Source organism: Hippopotamus amphibius, chromosome 9 (assembly GCF_030028045.1).
Source record: "Hippopotamus amphibius kiboko isolate mHipAmp2 chromosome 9, mHipAmp2.hap2, whole genome shotgun sequence".
Lineage (NCBI taxonomy): Eukaryota > Metazoa > Chordata > Mammalia > Artiodactyla > Hippopotamidae > Hippopotamus > Hippopotamus amphibius.
In genome coordinates, this window is record NC_080194.1 from 99,408,736 (window position 1) to 99,426,470 (window position 17,735).

General features: G+C 36.2%; 1 protein-coding gene across 2 annotated transcripts in view; it reads left to right on the plus strand.

Annotated features, from left to right (window-relative positions):
- Nucleotides 1-17,735, plus strand: part of RDX (radixin) — a 90,930-nt gene that overhangs the window by 12,228 nt on the left and 60,967 nt on the right. For both annotated transcript variants that reach the window (XM_057695742.1, XM_057695741.1), the window contains exons 2-3: nt 6,971-7,044; nt 12,658-12,741. In XM_057695742.1, coding sequence (XP_057551725.1) covers nt 7,033-7,044; nt 12,658-12,741 — 96 coding nt within the window. In that variant the 5' untranslated portion in view covers nt 6,971-7,032. The remainder of the gene's footprint in view (nt 1-6,970; nt 7,045-12,657; nt 12,742-17,735) is intronic.

The window sequence follows — 17,735 nt, forward strand, 5'->3', positions numbered from 1 at the left end:
CTCCAACACCAGCAGGTAGGTCTGGTTCAGTCTCTTATGGGATCACTGCTCCTTCCCCCTGGGTCCTGGTGAGCACATTCCTTTGTGTGCGCTGCAAGAGTGGAGTCTCTGTTTCCACAAGTCCTGTGGTAGTCCTGCAGTCAAATCCTGCTGGCTTTCAGGGTCTAATTCTCTGGGGATTCCTCCTCCTGTTGCTGGACTCCCAGGTTGGGAAGCCTGATGTGGGGCTCAGAACCCTCACTTTAGTGGGTGGACTTCTGCAGTATAACTGTTCTCCAGTTTGTGAGTCACCCACCCAGCATTTATGGGATTTGATTGTAACACGATTGCACGCCTCCTACTGTCTCATTGTGGCTTTTCCTTTGTCTCTGGATGTGGGGTGTCTTTTTTGGTGAGCTCCAGTGTCTTTCTATCGATGATTGTTCAGCAGTTAGTTGTAATTCTGGTGCTCTTGCAAGAGGGAGTGGGTACACATCCTCCTACTCCGCCATCTTAATCCTATCTTCCCTCTTTCTCTTGCATATGGAAGTACTGTTTAAGAGAGGCATGTTAACCTGAAATGCCTTTAGTAGGTGTCAATATGGAAAGCTCATGGAGCTCATCTGATAAGTGATTTAAATGTAAAAAAGAGAAGTCTAGAGGAGATCTGTTTTTTAAAAAGTCACTTAAAAATAACACACCTAGTTATACTGTGGATATTAAAATATATTCCAAAAATACAAATAGGAAAAAATAAAGTCCTGCTAAAGTTTTATATAAGTGGGTAGTTGTGGCTTGGGATAAAAATTTTAGTGATAGATTCAAAAAGTGCTTTATGTAATCTGGAAAACTCACTGTGATTCAAAAGTTTGATGTAGATGCTCATGTCTGGTGTGTGAGGAATTTAGATTATTTTACATAATCAGATGATAATTATTTTAAAATAGTCTCACTGGTGAAATAGGGAGATCACTTTATGTTGGAATTGCCTTATGGTGGGCCATATTTAGTTTGTGACCTTAATGCATGTATTAGAAAAAAAAGATTGGAAATTACTTAGGTAAACTTTCAGGGAGCCACAGAGTAAAAGCCAACTAATGAGAAGAAAGATGATGAGGAAAAGGACAGAAATTAACAAAGTAGAAAAATAAAAGGCACAGATGATCAACAAAACTGAAAGCTGGGTTTTAGAAGCAAACTTCTGGCAAGAGTAATCAAGCAAAAGGGAAGGCAAGAATTAACAGCATTAGGAATGGAAAGGGGCTCATAACTGTTGATGTAGTAGAGATATAAAAAAAAATCATGAGAGAATACTATGAATAATTTTATAGAAATATGTCACCAAGACTTGTGGAAAAAGATTTTACTGTGGGGTGTAGAGACTTAAGCCATGTTTTAGTCATGTCGTATTTGAGGTACCTTTTAAATATTGAGCAAGCCAAGTTAGCCAGGCAAGCCTGGGGCTACAGACTTGAGAGTTACTGGCTTATAAATTGTGCAGAAGGTTGGTTTTAAGACCTGAGATGAATTTGATAGTAGGGGATTAAAAGAAGATTTAGAAGTGGAAGATAGGACTGAAGTACAGTTAGGTTCATGGAAGTAGGTGATTTTACCTAGGGAATATCTTATCTGTCATTTCCTAGCTAAGAGTTAAGCAGTAAGAGTTAGGAAGTGAGGAATTTAATACTTCTATTTCGTAGCCCATTGTATTAGATAAGAAATTTCTCTTGATGAAGTTCCTGCTATAGGAAGGTTAATTGACATGTGATTGGCTAAAATTTAGAGAAATGACCTTACTTCGATCTTTTGTTTTTATTTCAATTTGGAGAATTTTCAGTTTTATTAATAACAGCATCTTAAAAAGCAATTGATAATATATTTTTAAAATTTAGAATTGTGTATTAATTTAGTCAGTAGTGCAACAAATAAATATCTCTCGGCAGAGATATTACCTGTATAAGCTGATTTTCAGGTAATTATCTAATGCACTTCTTATTGTAGCTTTTCAAATTGGAATCATAATCATTTTTTTCTGGACAACTAAATGGTTAAGAATGTTAGATCTTTTGGTAGGTTTGTAGGGGAAAAACCCAATTTTGTTAGATGTTTGTAAGAACATTTACCGTAAAATAGCATGTTGTTTTTCCTGGGTTAAGATTTACCTCTGCTGCCTCAATGGGAGAAAATATAATTTAACATTAGTCTTAAGGGCAATTCTATATTTCAGTGAAGGCCATTAGCTGGCTGATGAATAGCATGCAGATTGCTAGTATGCAGACTTTGGCTGTTTTATCCACCTTTGGTGAAAAAGTTACTCATATATTTGTCTCTACTGGGACTTTTAAACTTTCAAGGAGGAAAAATTTTCTTTAAAAAGTTATCTTTTGGGACTTCCCTGGTGGTGCAGAGGTTAAGAATCCGCTTGCCAGTGCAGGGGACACAGGTTCAATCCCTGGGCCTGGAATATCCCACATGCCGCAGAGCAACTAAGCCCGTGTGCCACAATTACTGAAGCCCACACGCCTAGAGCCTATGCCCATGCTCCGCAACAAGAGAAGCAACCACAGTGAGAAGCCCGTGAACCGCAACAAAAAGTAGCCCCCAGTTGCTGCAACTAGAGAGAAAGCCCACGTGCAGCAGTGAGGACCCAACACAGCCAGTCAATCAGTGAATTTTTAAAAAAAGTTATCTTTTTGTAGTTTACATTAATCAGTATTTCCTTTTTTGTCTTTGACAGTACAGAAGAAAGGTTGAAAACTGTTCCTGAGTTCATTTCTTTAGAATCTGAATCTGTCTGTTCTCTTCTTTGCTGTCCCTCTCTTTACCAGTCTGGGCACAGGAGTGAACTTGACTCAGAAAGAGAAAGCATTTGGGCCCTTAGTAGTCTTTCCTTTGCTATGTGTTGTCTGTAATTAAGTTAAAACTTTTCTAAGAGGGACGTTTCTAGCAATATACTCCTACTTCAAGAAACAAGAAAAATCTTGAATAAACAACCTAACCTCACACCTAAAACAATTAGAGAAAGAAGAACAAAAAACCCGAAAGTTAGCAGAAGGAAAGAAATCATAAAGATCAGATCAGAAATAAATGAAAAATAAATGAAAGAAACAGTAGCAAACATCAACAAAACTAAAAGCTGGTTCTTTGAGAAGATAAACACAGTTGATAAACCATTAGCCAGACTCCTCAGGAAAATAAAGAAGATGCAAATCAACAGAATCAGAAATGAAAAAGGAGAAACAACTGACACTGCAGAATTACAAAGCATCATAAGAGAGTACTACCAGCAACTATGTGCCAATAAAATGGACAACCTGCAAGAAATGCACAAAATTCTTAGAAAAGTACAACCTTCCAAGACTGAACCAGAAAGAAATAGAAAATATATACAGATCTATCATAAGCACTGAAGTGGAAACTGTGATTAAAAATCTTCCAACAAACAAAAGCCCAGGGCCGGATGGCTTCACAGGCAAATTCTATTAAACATTTAGAGAAGAGTTAATACCTATCCTTCTCAAACTTTTCCAGAATACAGCAGAAGGAGGAACACTCTCAAACTCATTCTACGAGGCCACCATCACCCTGATACCAAAACCGGACAAAGATGTCACACACACACACAAAAATCACAGGCCAATATCACTGATGAATATAGATGCACAAATCCTCAACAAAATACTAGCAAACAGAATCCAACAACACATTAAAAAGGTCATACACCATGATCAAGTGGGGTTTATCCCAGGAATGCAAGGATTCTTCAATATAGGCAAATCAATCAATGTGATACACCATATTAACAAATTGAAGGATAAAAACCATATGATAATCTCAATAGATGCAGAAAAAGCTTTTGACGAAGTTCAACACTTATTTATGATAAAAACTCTCCAGAAAGAGGGCATAGAAGGAAACTACCTCAACATAATAAAGGCCATATACACAACCCATAGCAAACATCATTCTCAATGGTGAAAAACAAAGCATTTTCTCTAAGATCAGAAACAAGACAGGGGTGCCGAATCTCACTGCTATTATTCAACATAGTTTTGGAAGTTTTAGCCACAGCAGTCAGAGAAGAAAACAAAGTAGAAGGAATCCAAATTGGAAAAGAAGAAGTAAAATTGTCACTCTTTGCAGATGACATATTATACATAGAAAATCTTAATGAGGCTACCAGAAAAATGCTAGAGCTACTCAATGAGTAGTAAAGTAATAGGACACAAAATTAATGCACAGAAATCTCTTGCACTTCTATACACTAACAACAAAAAATCAGAAAAATTAAGGAAACACTCCCATTTACCACTGCAACAAAAAGAATAAAATACCTAGGAATAAACCTACCTAAGGAGGCAAAAGACCTGTTTGCAGAAAACTATAAGACACTAATGAAAGAAATCAAAGATGGTACACACGGATGGAGAGATATACCATATTCTTGGCTTGGAAGAATCAATATTGTGAAAATGACTATACTACCCAAAGCAATAAACAGATTCAGTGCAATCCCTATCAAATTACCAATGTCATTTTTCACAGAACTTGAACAAGAAATTTTACAGTTTGTGTGGGAATGCAAAAGACCCCAAATAGCCAAGTCAATCTTGAGAAGGAAAGACAGAGTTGGTGGGATCAGGCTCCCTGATTTCAAACTAGACTACAAATCCAGAGATAAACCCACATACATATAGTCACCTTATTTTTGACAAAGGAGGCAAAAGTATGCAATGGAGAAAAGACAGTCTCTTCAATAAGTGGTGCTGGGAAAATTGGACAGCTACATGTAAAAGAATAAAGTTAGAGTGCTTCCTAACACCATACACAAAAATAAGCTAAAAATGGATTAAAAATCTAAATGTAAGGCCAGACACTATAAAACTCTTAGAGAAAAACATAGAACACTCTGACATAAATCACAGTAAGATCCTTTTTGACCCACCTCCTAAAATAATGGAAATAAAAACAAAAATAAACAAATGGGGCCTAATAAAACTTAAAAGCTTTTGCATGGCAAAAGAAACGATAAACAAGACAGTGGGACTTCCTGTGTGGTGCAGTGGTTGAGAATCTGCCTGCCAGTGCAGGGAACATGGGTTTGATCCCTGCTCCAGGAAGATCCCACATGCTGCAGAGCAACTAAACCTGTGTGCCACAACAATTGAGCCTAAAGCCTGTGCTCCACAACAAGAGAAGCCACCAGAATGAGAAGCCCACACACCACAATGAAGAGTAGCCCCCGCTAGCCGCAACTAGAGAAAGCCTGTGTGCAGCAATAAAGACCCAATGCAGCCAATAAATACATACATAATAAATAATTTATATTAAAAAACAATCAAAACAAGACAAGAAGACCACTTTCAGAATGGGAGAAAATATTTGCCAACAAAGCAGCTGACAAAGGATTAATCTCCAAAATATACAAGCAGCTCATTCAGCACAATATCAGAAAAAAACAACCCAGTCCAAAACTGGGCAGAAGACCTAAATAGACATTTCTTCAAAGAAGACGTACAGATGGCTGGCAAACACATGAAAAGATGCTCAATATCACAAATCATCAGAGAAATGCAAATCAAATCCACAATGAGGTATCACCTCACACTGGTCAGAATGGCAGTCATCAAAAAATCTAGAAACAGTAAATGTTGGAGAGCATGTGGAAACAAGGAAACCCTCCTCCACTGTTGGTGGGAATGTAAATTGATACAGCCACTGTGGAGAACTAAAAATAGAATTACCATATGACCTAGCAATTCCACTAGTGGGCATATACCCTGAGAAAACCATGATTTAAAAAGATATATATATCACAGTGTTCATTGCAGCACTATTTACAATAGCCAGGAAATGGAAGCAACCTAAATGCCTATCAAAAGATAAATAAATAAAGAAGATGTGGCATATATATACAATGAAACATTACTCAGCCATAAAAAGGAATGAAATTGAGTTATTTTTAGTGAGGTGGATGGACCTAGAGTCTGTCATACAGAGTAAAGTAAACCAGAAAGAAAAAAACAAATACCATATGCTAACGCATATACAGGGGCGAGTCAAAAATTACCCACACTCTGGCTATAGAATTTATTCTAATTATAGAAAAGACAATTACATCATTTTCAACGTAATCTCCTTGCTTTTCAGTACACATTGTCCATCTGTCAACAAGCTTTCATATTTCCTCAATGAAAAATGTTTTAGGCTGAGCTGCCAGCCGCGAATGCACCAGTGTCTTCAGTTCTTCGAAAGTGAAACTTTGTCCGTGTAGGGTGGCTTTCAGGGGACCAAACAGGTGAAAGTCCAGTGGAGCAAGATCAGGACTATAGGGAGGATAATTTTTGACTCACCCTTGTATATGGAATCTAAACAAAACAGAGCAAAATGGTACTGAGGGACTTAGGGACAGGACAAGAATAAAGACACAGACATAGAGAATGGTCTTGAGGGTGTGGTGGGGGAAGGGAAGCTGGGACGAAGTGAGAGGGTAGCATAGACGTAAACACTACCAAATGTAAAATAGCTAGTGAGAAGCAGCTGCATAACATAGGGAGATCAACTTGATGTTTGGTGATGACCTAGAGGGGTGGGATAGGGATGTGGGGAGGGTGGAAAGGAGGGAGGCGATATGGGAATGTATGTGTAAATACAGCTGATTCACTTTGTTGTACAGTGGAAACTATACAACATTGGAAAACAGTTATACTCCAATAAAGATCTGAGGAAAAAAATTAAAACTTTTAGTTGATCAAGGTGCTTTATACAATGTTATTTAAGATGTGTGCTATTTTAAATCACAGATATAAGTATTTTTAAAGAATGGAATATTAGAAATTGAAAATTAGAGTTAAAATGAGAGCTCCATGTTAATTGTAACATTTTAAAATGTGAGTTTAAAGTTTTATTTAATCTATACAAACTATATTGTTAAATAAAAACATTAGTATATAAAAATAATAGATTAATTATGCTTTCTTTTCTTTAACAGAAGTACAACAGAATTTATAAAAGTGGAGAATTTTTAAAGAGGGTGACAGAAAGAGAAGGAAAATGCCGAAACCAGTAAGTATATTTGGTTACTTTTCGCACTGCGTACTTAATAAAATATCAGTGGCATTAAGTTCCTTTTGGAAGAAGGCAAAGTATTATGGTAGAGTTTTGGGGGAAGAAAAGGCACTGATATTACTGTTATTTGTTTTAGACTAATGTGGCTAGAGTGCAGTGTTACCTGGGCTAGTGATGAAGAGGTTTAGGTGACATTGTAATTAAGATTACCATAGGTTGTGGGGTCAAACTTAGTTCTTATCCTTGCCCTGCCACTTAATATGACTGACCTTTGTTAGATTAGTTCAGTCTCTCCAATTCTTAATTTCTTGTGTAAAATGGAGATAGTTACTTACTGGATAGTCTGGTGAAGATTAAAAGATCCTGGTACATGTACATTCAGTGCTCAGTAAAAAGTAACTTATAGTTAAACGAGAAAATAATGAGAGGTCAGAAGGATCCATGCAGTATTAATTTTCTCAGAATTCTAGCTTTGATGCTAGTGATACCAGTGCTGATATTATACATAGTCTTAGATTTTTAATTTAAGGGTATATATGTGATCATTTTATTAAGTTTTATAATTATATAATTTGTGACTAAGGATTATCCTTTTATCTTAGGATAAATATGCTTTTCTTCATCTAACAAAATTGGGTTTTTTTAAGAACTTTTTGGCCAGTTATCTACTTAAGGAAATCATTGGTTGTGGTTATTTAAATTTTCTGGCATGGATGTCACTTTTGAATTACTTTTAAAGATTTAGCAGGTAAAAAAGTGTGCATTGTTGGAGGGAAAGAAGAATAAAAAGAAAGAAAAGTCATAATCAATAGGCAAGAATTAAATTTTTCTATTTGCAGATGACATGATTATGTAAATCACCTGAAATTTACAAAACAACTATTAGAACTAACAGAATTTAGCAAGATTGTTCAACATAAGGTTATATTTTTTAAAAATCAATTTTCTGTTTTATATACTAGCAGCAAAATTTAAAAAATAAAGTAAAAATTCCATTTGTAATAGTATCAAAAACATAAAATATTTAGGAATAAATTTACAGAAATTGTACAAGATCTCTACACTGAAAACTTATAAGGAATTAAAAAGACCAAAATATATAGAAAAGTACACATTGGTCGTAGGTATGTCTAGAAAATATTATTATGATATCAGGTCTCCCCAAATATATTGGTAGAATGAATGTAGTTCCAGTCAGTTGAATCCCAGCAGTTGAATCCCTTTGGTTAAAATTGACTAGCTGATTGTGAAATGTTGATGGAACAGCCAAAACTTATGTGGAATAGCTAAAGCAATTTTAAAAAAGAACAAGGGTGGAACACTTACACTGGATTTCAACACTTATTTTCAGGTGACAAAAATAAAAGTGTGGTATTAAAAAATAATAGAATCAGTGGAACAAATATACACCTACATGCACATACTCATTAGATTTTTTAATAAGGATGTCACACAATTCAGTGTCACACAATTCAATGGGGAAAGTAAATTCTTTTTAAGAAATAATGTTGAAACAGAGTTATCCATACAGAAAAATATGAATATTGACTCATATCACAATTATGCAAAAAACTAACTCTAAATAGATCATAAGTCTAAATTAAAAGGCCCAAACTATAAAACTTCTAGAAGAAAATAGAAAACATTTTTGCATTCTGGGGGGGGTGGGTAGGCAAAGATTTCTTTGATAATACAAAGAAAGTTTGAAGCATTAAAAAAAAAATTGAACTTCAAAATTTAAAACTTTTGCTATTTGAAAGAGAGCAATAAGAAAGTGAAAAAGCAAGGCAGAATGGGAGAAAATAATTGCAATGTAGGGTTCTCTTAGAACTCAATAAGACAACCCAGTTTTTTAAAAGTAGGCAAAAACTTTGAACAGATACTTCGCAAAAGAAGATAAATTAATAGCCAACATACTTGAAAAGATCCTCAATGTCTTTGGTTATCAGAGAAACATAAATTAAAACTACAGTGAGATATCAGTTTATACTTAGTAGAGGGGCTAAAATTAGACTGAAAATACTGAGTCTGTAAGGATGTGGATCAACTGGAACTGTAATATATTTCTAGTAGGAATGTGAAAGTTACAACTACTTTGTAAAATTGTCTGAATAATTGAGTGGAGAACATTTATTATTCCTAAAACTAAGGATTACAAATTGTATATACAGTTGGATGTGTTATATGTGTTGTTAATGCATAAAAACTCTGAAAGAAAATATTTTAAGATATTGACAGTGATTGGTTTTTTTTTTGTTTTAAACTTTTTCTTTTAAACAAAGTTTTTGGTTTTTTTATTAATTTTATTGGCTGTATTGGGTCTTTTTGCTGTGTGCAGGCTTTCTTTATTTGCTACTCTTCATTGTGGTGCACAGCCTCCTCATTGCCGAGGCTTCTCTTGTTGCGGAGCACGGGCTCTAGGCGCTTGGGCTTCAGTAGTTGCAGCACATGGGCTCAATAGTTGTGGCTCACAGGCTCTAAAGCACAGGCTCAGTAGTTGTGGTGCACGGGCTTAGTTGCTCCAAGGCATGTGGGATCTTCCTAGAGCAGGGATCGAACCCGTGTCCCCAGCATTGGCAGGCGGATTCTTAACCACTGCGCCACCTAGGAAGCCCAAAACATAAAGTTTTTAAAAACAAAAAAACCACAAAGCTTGGAGAAATTTAATTTTATTTCCATGTTTTGCACTGATCCTCTTGTAATCTCGGTTAAGTCATGACTCTGTAGCCTAATTTTTTAATTGTAAAATAAAGTTGATTTAATAACTAGTATTTGATTACCTCAGAATTGCTGTTGGGATCAAATGAAACGGCTCTGAAAGTTGTCTTCTGGTGCTTTTTTTGTTAACGTGTTTTTAAGTAGTATTTTCATTTTTCATAATGTTATTTATGTTATCATCCAAGGTTTATTCTTGCTCTATTTGAGTTAATTTCTTACAGTTTTCTCAGTTTTATTTCTAATGTGGTAAATATTGATAGAGAAATCACATAAACAAAAGCTTTTTGGGTTACTTAGTAATTTTTTAAGAGGATAAAGAGATCCTGAGACCACAAAATTTGAGAACTTCTAGCATAGGGCATTATTATTGTCTTTTTAGTTAAAGGTAAATTGCTGCTGAGTCTGAGCTCTAACCAGCAGGAAGGGAGGAAAAAGCATAAGGAAGCATGCTCACTATTCATGCCTAGGCTGCAAAGTGGCCTATATCTCTTCTGCTCATGTTGTCTTGGTGAGATCTTAGTCACATAGCCATAGTTAATTGCAAGAGACATTGAGAAATGTTCTAGTAGCTCAGTAGCCATAGGTCAAACTGTAATTCTGTTATAGATTTTGGTCAAACAACAAGTAGTCTGCCACAATCATATGGTTAGTTTTAAGCAGAAAAATCATATAATAAATTCAGAAAGCACAGTTGCTAAAATTGAACAACAGTTCATGATTTAAAAAATAAAAACCAACACCTCTTAAGCTTAGAAGAAAATAAATTTTGTTTAAACCTTTTATTGAAATAGAATATACATATACAAAAGAATATGTGTGTAGCTGATGAATTTTCATAAAGTAAATATATATATGTAATCATTTCCACATCAGGAAAGACTATTAGCAAGTATTGTACAATTTTAATACAGCAATACAGCTAAAAATCAAAAATTTAAAGCTAAACAGTATTTTATACATAGATACCTACATTTATGACAGAGCTATTGTTTTTTAAAAAGCTTAAGGAGAAGACACAAAATTTAGGTTAGTACTTGTGGGGATTGGGGCCAGGGAAATTTCACAAAGAAGTAGTACACTGGTGATATTTTTTGTCATTTCTAGTTTTTAAGTTGAATGGTAGGTTTAGGTGTGGGTAAAAGGAAAACCTTTTCTTTATTCAAAACGTTCTGACACCAAAAAGGAAAACGTTTTCTTTATTCAAAATGTTCTGATACCAAATATGTGGGTTTTCCATACCAAGCAGTTCTCCAGTTCTGTGTGGATACCAGTTGTGTGTCCTGCGATTTAACTCATCCTGACACAGCTACCTGGAGTTAGTGCAGACCCCACAGGTTAAGGGCCCAGACCCACCAGATGCTCTGGACTTCTGAAGCTAATCACAGGTAGTGCAAATGACTCACACTTCTGTCTAACTTGGCTCAAGTTTGGGGATTCCCACTATCCCCTCTTCAGGTTCTGTAATTTGCTATAACAGCCCACAGAACTCAGGGAGACACTTTACTTACTATTACTGGTTAATATAAAGGGTGCTGTAAAAGATACAAATGAAGGATACAGGTGGAGAGGGTGAGGTCCAGAAGGGCCCCGAGTGAAGGAGCTTCTTTCTGTCTTTGTGGAGTTCGTGGTATACCACCCTCTCAGCAAGTGGGTGCATGCACCAATCCGGAAGCTCTCTGAACCCCTTTGTTTAGGATTTTACTCAGGTTCTATTTCATAGCTGTGCTTGATTAAATCATTGGTCATTGGTGGTCAACTCATTCCCCAGCCATTTTCCTCCTGGGCAGTTGGGGTGGGTGGCTAAAAGGGTCAATCCTCTAATCACGTGGTTGGTTTCTCTGGCTACCAGCCCCCATTCTGAAGCTATTAGGGTCCATCTAGAGTCACCTCATTACCATAAACTCTGGTATGGTTGAAAGGGGCTTATTATGAATAACAAAAGGTCTTCCTCACATCTATCACTCAGGAAATTACAGCAATTTTAGGAGCTCTGCCAGGAACCAGAATGAAGACCAAATATACATTTATTGTTATATTACAGTGAGTTTTATTGTGTTTCGTTTTCTATATATGTTACATGTATTTTATATGCATTAATTGTTCCTAAAAGATTATTTTAAAGAAGGCACTCTGTAAGATTGATTAGAGAAGGTATTTCAAATATAAGTACGTGTTGAGGTACATGTGGTTGTTGGAATGAGTAAAACATAAGGGGAAATAAATCTGATTTAGAGTTTTAATAGTGTGAGTTAAAATTAAAAAGATAGTTTTTACCATATGGTGAATTCAGGATGCTTCTTTGGAATAAAAATTATTTTGGTTAAGGCATGTTACATTTTTGGTGAGATATACAACTAGAAAGGTATTTACACACAAAAATTAGAATTTAAAAAAGTCTAGCAAATAAAAGGCAATAGATGAATGCTTTTTATAAAGTGAAGAATATGTTTGCAGTGTAAATAAAACTAAATATTTGATTTTTGTGTTGAAAGAAATATGGAATAGTCAATGACTTACAAAGAATTTGGAGTTATACCTCTGCCTTGCCATTTGATATCCATATGTCCTTGGGCAAGTGATGGAAACTTTTTATATAAATGAATTTTTGTATAGAAATGCACATTATCTCCTAGTACTGTAGCAGAGGCTAAATAAGAGTATGAAAAGCACAGGGCCTTGTGCCTACTATATGTTAAGTATTTAATAAATCAAAAATAAATGTAAATAAATCAAACTATCACTTTAATAAATACTAGGTACATTATAGAACTGCTTTTTACTGCCTGCATATTCTACCCCTTTATTTTATAAATCAGATAAAAGTATTTTCTTATGCCTGATACTTAAATATTTTCTCTTTTCTATTAATTATCCCTTTTGTTCTTATTGCAGATCAATGTAAGAGTAACAACAATGGATGCTGAGCTGGAATTTGCCATTCAGCCCAACACAACTGGCAAACAGCTTTTTGACCAGGTATCATGTACTACATGAAGTGTGTAATTTTGACACAGTAGTGTGGATGCTATTGCATACTTCTTTCTGTGTTTTTCTATAACTTTATGTATGGTGCAACAATGTAGCACTTGGAAATTTTCACAGAACCCATTCAGATGTCTTGAACAACTGTAGGGATAGTCTTTCTCATTCCTAGATTTGAGAGACAGGACTTTTTTTTTTAATTTATTTATTTTATTTTTATTTATTGGCTGTGTTGGGTCTTTGTTACTGCTCGTGGGCTTTCTCTAAGTTGGGGTGAGCAGGAGCTACTCTTCGTTGTGGTGCGTGGGCTTCTCAGTGCAGTGGCTTCTCTTGTTGCAGAGCACGGGCTCTAGGCGCATGGGAATCAGTAGTTGTGGTTTGTGGGCTCTAGAGCTCAGGCTTAGTAGTTGTAACTCACGGGCTTAGTTGCTCCGCAGCATGTGGGCTCTTCCCAGACCAGGGATCAAACCCATGTCCCCTGCATTGGCAGGTGGATTATTAACCACTGTGCCACCAGGGAAGCCCCAGGACTTTGACTTTTTTTTATTTTCTTATTTTTTTAACCTTAATATGTAAAAAAAAATTTTTTTTTTTTTACAATAAACTGCATATATTTAGAGTGTACAATTTGGTATCCCAATCTCCCAATTCATTCCCCGCCCCAACCCTCCCCGCTTTCCCCACTTGGTGTCCATATGTTTGTTCTCTACATCTCTGTCTCTATTTCTGCCTTGCAAACCGGTTGATTTGTACCATTTTTCTATAGTCCACATATATGTGTTAATATACGGTATTTGTTTTTCTCTTTCTGACTCACTTCACTCTGTATGACAGTCTCTAGGTCCATCCATGTCTCTACACATGTCCCAGTTTCATTGCTTTTTACAGCTGAGTAATATTCCATTGTATATATGTACCACATCTTTTTTCTCCATTCATCTGTGGATGGACATTTAGGTTGCTTCCATGTCCTGGCTATTGTAAATAGTACTGCAGTGAACATTGGAGTGCATGTGTCTTTTTGAATGATGGTGTTCTCTGGGTATATGCCCAGCAGTGGGATTGCTGGGTCATATGGTAGTTCTATTTTTAGTTTTGCAAGGAACCTCCATACTGTTCTCCACAGTGGCTGTATCAGTTTACATTCCCACCAGCAGTGCAAGAGCATTCCCTTTTCTCCACACCCTCTCCAGCATAGCATTTACTGTTTGTAGATTTTCTGATGATGCCCATTCTAACCGGTGTGAGGTGATACCTCATTGTAGTTTTGATTTGCATTTCTCTAATAATTAGTGATGTTGAGCAGCTTTTCATGAGCTTCTTGGCCATCCGTATGTCTTCTTTGGAGAAATGCCTATTTAGGTCTTCTGCCCATTTTTTGATTGGGTTGTTTGTTTTTTTGATACTAAGGTGGATGAACTGTTTATATAGTTTGGAGATTAATCCTTTGTCTGTTGATTTCTTTTGCACATATTTTCTCCCATTCTGAGGGTTGTCTTTTCGTCTTGCATATCGTTTCCTTTGCTGTGCAGAGGCTTTGAAGTTTCATTAAGTCCCATTTATTTATTTTTGTTTTTATTTCCATTACTCTAGGGGGTGGATCAAAAAAGATCTTGCTGTTATTTACATTGAAGAGTGTTCTTTCTTTGTTTTCCTCTAGGAGTTTTATAGTGTCTGGCCTTACATTTAGGTCTTTAATCCATTTTGAGTTTATCTTTGTTTTTGGTGTTAGGAAGTGTTCTAATTTCATTCTTTTACATGTAGCTGTCCAATTTTCCCAGCACCACTTATTGAAGAGTCTGTCTTTTCTCCATTGTATATCCTTGCCTCCTTTATCATAGATTAGTTGACTGTAGTTTATCTCTGGGCTTTCTATCCTGTTCCATTGATCTATATTTCTGTTTTTGTGCCAGTACCATACTGTCTTGATCACTGTAGCCTTGTAGTATAGCCTGAAGTCAGGAAGCCTGATTCCACCAACTCCGTCTTTCCTTCTCAAGATTGCTTTGGCTATTTGGAGTCTTTTGCATTTCCATACAAATTGTAAAATTTCTTGTTCTAGTTCTGTGAAAAATGCCATTGGTAATTTGATCAGGATTGCATTGAATCTGTAAATTGCTTTCGGTAATATAGTCATTTTCACAGTGTTGATTCTTCCAATCCAAGAACATGGGATGTCCCTCCATCTGTGTTGTCTTTAATTTCTTCCATTAGTGTCTTATAGTTTTCTGAGTACAGGTCTTTTATCTGCTTGGTTAGGTTTATTCCTAGGTATTTTATTCTTTTTGTTGCAATGGTGAATGGGATTGTTTCCTTAATTTCTCTTTCTGATCTTTCATTGTTAGTGTATAGAAATGTAAGAGATTTCTGTGTGTTAATTTTGTATCCTGCAACTTTACCAAATTCATTGATTAGTTCAGGTAGTTTTCTGGTGGCATCTTTAGGATTTTCTATGTATAGTATCATGTCATCTGCAAACAGTGACAGTTTTACTTCTTCTTTTCCAATTTGGATTCTTTTTATTTCTTTTTCTTCTCTGATTGCTGTGGCAAGGACTTCCAAAACTATGCTGAATAGTAGTGGCGAGAGTGGACATCCTTGTCTTGTTCCTAATCTTAGAGGGAATGTTTGCAGTTTTTCACCTTTGAGAATGATGTTAGCTGTATATTTGTCATATATGGCCTTTATTATGTTGAGGTAGGTTCCCTCTATGCCCACCTTCTGGAGAGTTTTTATCATAAATGGGTGTTGAATTTTGTCAAAAGCTTTTTCTGCATCTGTTGAGATGATCATGTGGTTTTTATCCTTCACCTTATTAATATGGTGTATCACATTGATTGATTTGTGTATATTGAAGAATCCTTGCATTCCAGGGATAAACTCCACTTGATCATGGTGTATGATCCTTTTAATGTGTTGTTGGATTCTGTTGGCTAGTATTTTGTTGAGGATTTTTTTTTGCATCTCAATTCATCAGTGATATTGGTCTGTAGTTTTCTTTTTTTGTAGTATCTTTGTCTGGTTTTGGTATCAGGGTGATGGTGGTTTCATAAAATCAGTTTGGGAGTGTTCCTTCCTCTGCAGTTTTTTGGAAGAGCTTGAGAAGGATGGGTGTTAGCTCTTCTCTAAAAGTTTGATAAAATTCACCTGTGAATCCATCTGGTCCTGGACTTTTGTTTGTTGGGAGATTTTTAATCAACCCCAGGACTTTTAAAAAGTAATTATTAGCAGGTATTTATTTAACATCTGTTTTCCAAATCATTGTAATGAGGACTAAAAGGAATTGAAAGATACTGTCCATAGTCTGTGAGTGGTGTAGGTAGAAACCCTAGATGGAGGGTGTAATCAAGCAATGGGCTTGTGTTCCCGCAGTGCAGAAAGCCAAACTGGCAGCTAGAGTCTGCAGCAAAGTTAGGGTTTATTGCAGGGCGCCAAGCAAGGGAGTGGAGTGAGAGACGTCTCAGATCCAGTTAGAGGTTTTTTTTTTTTTAAGGGAAAGAACAAAGAAGCTGGGATTGATCATCGTGTTGTGACGTCTCTGTGACATTTCTTAATCATAGTTTTGGTTTTGTGAGTCAGGCTGTCTCTGCTTTGTGATTCACTAGCTGGTTGGTCCATAACTCGGGGGTCTGTTAAGTCATCTTGCCCTAGAGAAGTAGCTTGTATATTAATGATGATATCTGATGATACAACAGCAATTATAGCACATTAAAGATATTATCAACAATATCAGTTTTGGTCATCTGACTTGGTTGATTAGTGTTTAGTTAGCACAGGATTAAGGTCAGAGGAGACAAGAAAGGGAATAAAGGTGGATAGAGAGCTTAATCATAAACTTGGCAGGGGAGCTCGGTTTTAGGGAGTCTTGGTTTCAAGGGGATGGCAGGAGCAAAGGCACAGGCTATAAATAGGCACCTGACAACAGTTTGATGTGGTAGGCTCATGATATGCTAGCCTGGAGTTAGAGCATGGATGTCATGTTAAAGAACTTGGACTATTGATCTGGTCTTTTTTTTCTGACTCTTGAGAGTGCATTTGAGCCACCCTGGGGAGCTTTAAAGAGTTAAAAAAAGCAATGCCTGGAAACCACCTCTAGAGATCCTGTTTAATTTTCTGGAACCTACTCTAAACTGTTGGTATTTTTACTTAGGCTCCCCAGGTAATGCTGTATATAATGTTGTAAGTAATCAAGTTTTATTGAGAAAAGGAGGAAAGAGATTGGTGACCAGAGGTCAAGTGGTTAATAAGTGAACTGATCACAAAAAGGAAGAAGGTGACTTTTGCATAAACTTTTATTGATACACATGGGCAGGAGAGCAATAGTCTGCGATCAAGCTAACTACTGACCTTAGAAAATGGGGGAGAGAGTTTCTGGCATTACAGCAATAAATAACATGTTAGAGATTTGCTGATCCAAAATATGATGAAATAGAATGTAAAAGCTCCTGGGGAATTGTTTCTTCTCTTGACAAAGTAGTAAATGTAATCTCCTTATTAGATAACTAAGGAACTTGAACGCCCTGATAGTCTTTTTGGAGGATGAAAGGCTGTTTTGGTGTGAGTGAGCAAATTTTTAAGGCAACATAAGCAGCTGCATGCACCATACGTTATAGATATTTTACTTTTGTGAACTGATACTTCTGTTGATTCTTCTGGGTCTCCTGTTTGTAAATACATAGCCTGTCTTGTTTGAATAAAAATGCGGATGGAGTTGGCATTTACTTTTTTGTTGTTGTTGTTATTGTTTTTAAGAGACAATAAACAGCATATATTTAGAGTGTACAATCTGGTATCCCAATCTCCCAATTCATCCCCCCCCCCCAACCCTCCCCGCTTGGTGTCCATATGTTTGTTCTCTACATCTGTCTCTATTTCTGCCTTGCATTTCCTCTTTCATAGCTGTTAGCATTTGCCTTATGTATTGAGGTACTCCTGTATTGGGTGCATATATATTTATAATTGTTACCTCCTCCTCTTGGATTGATCCC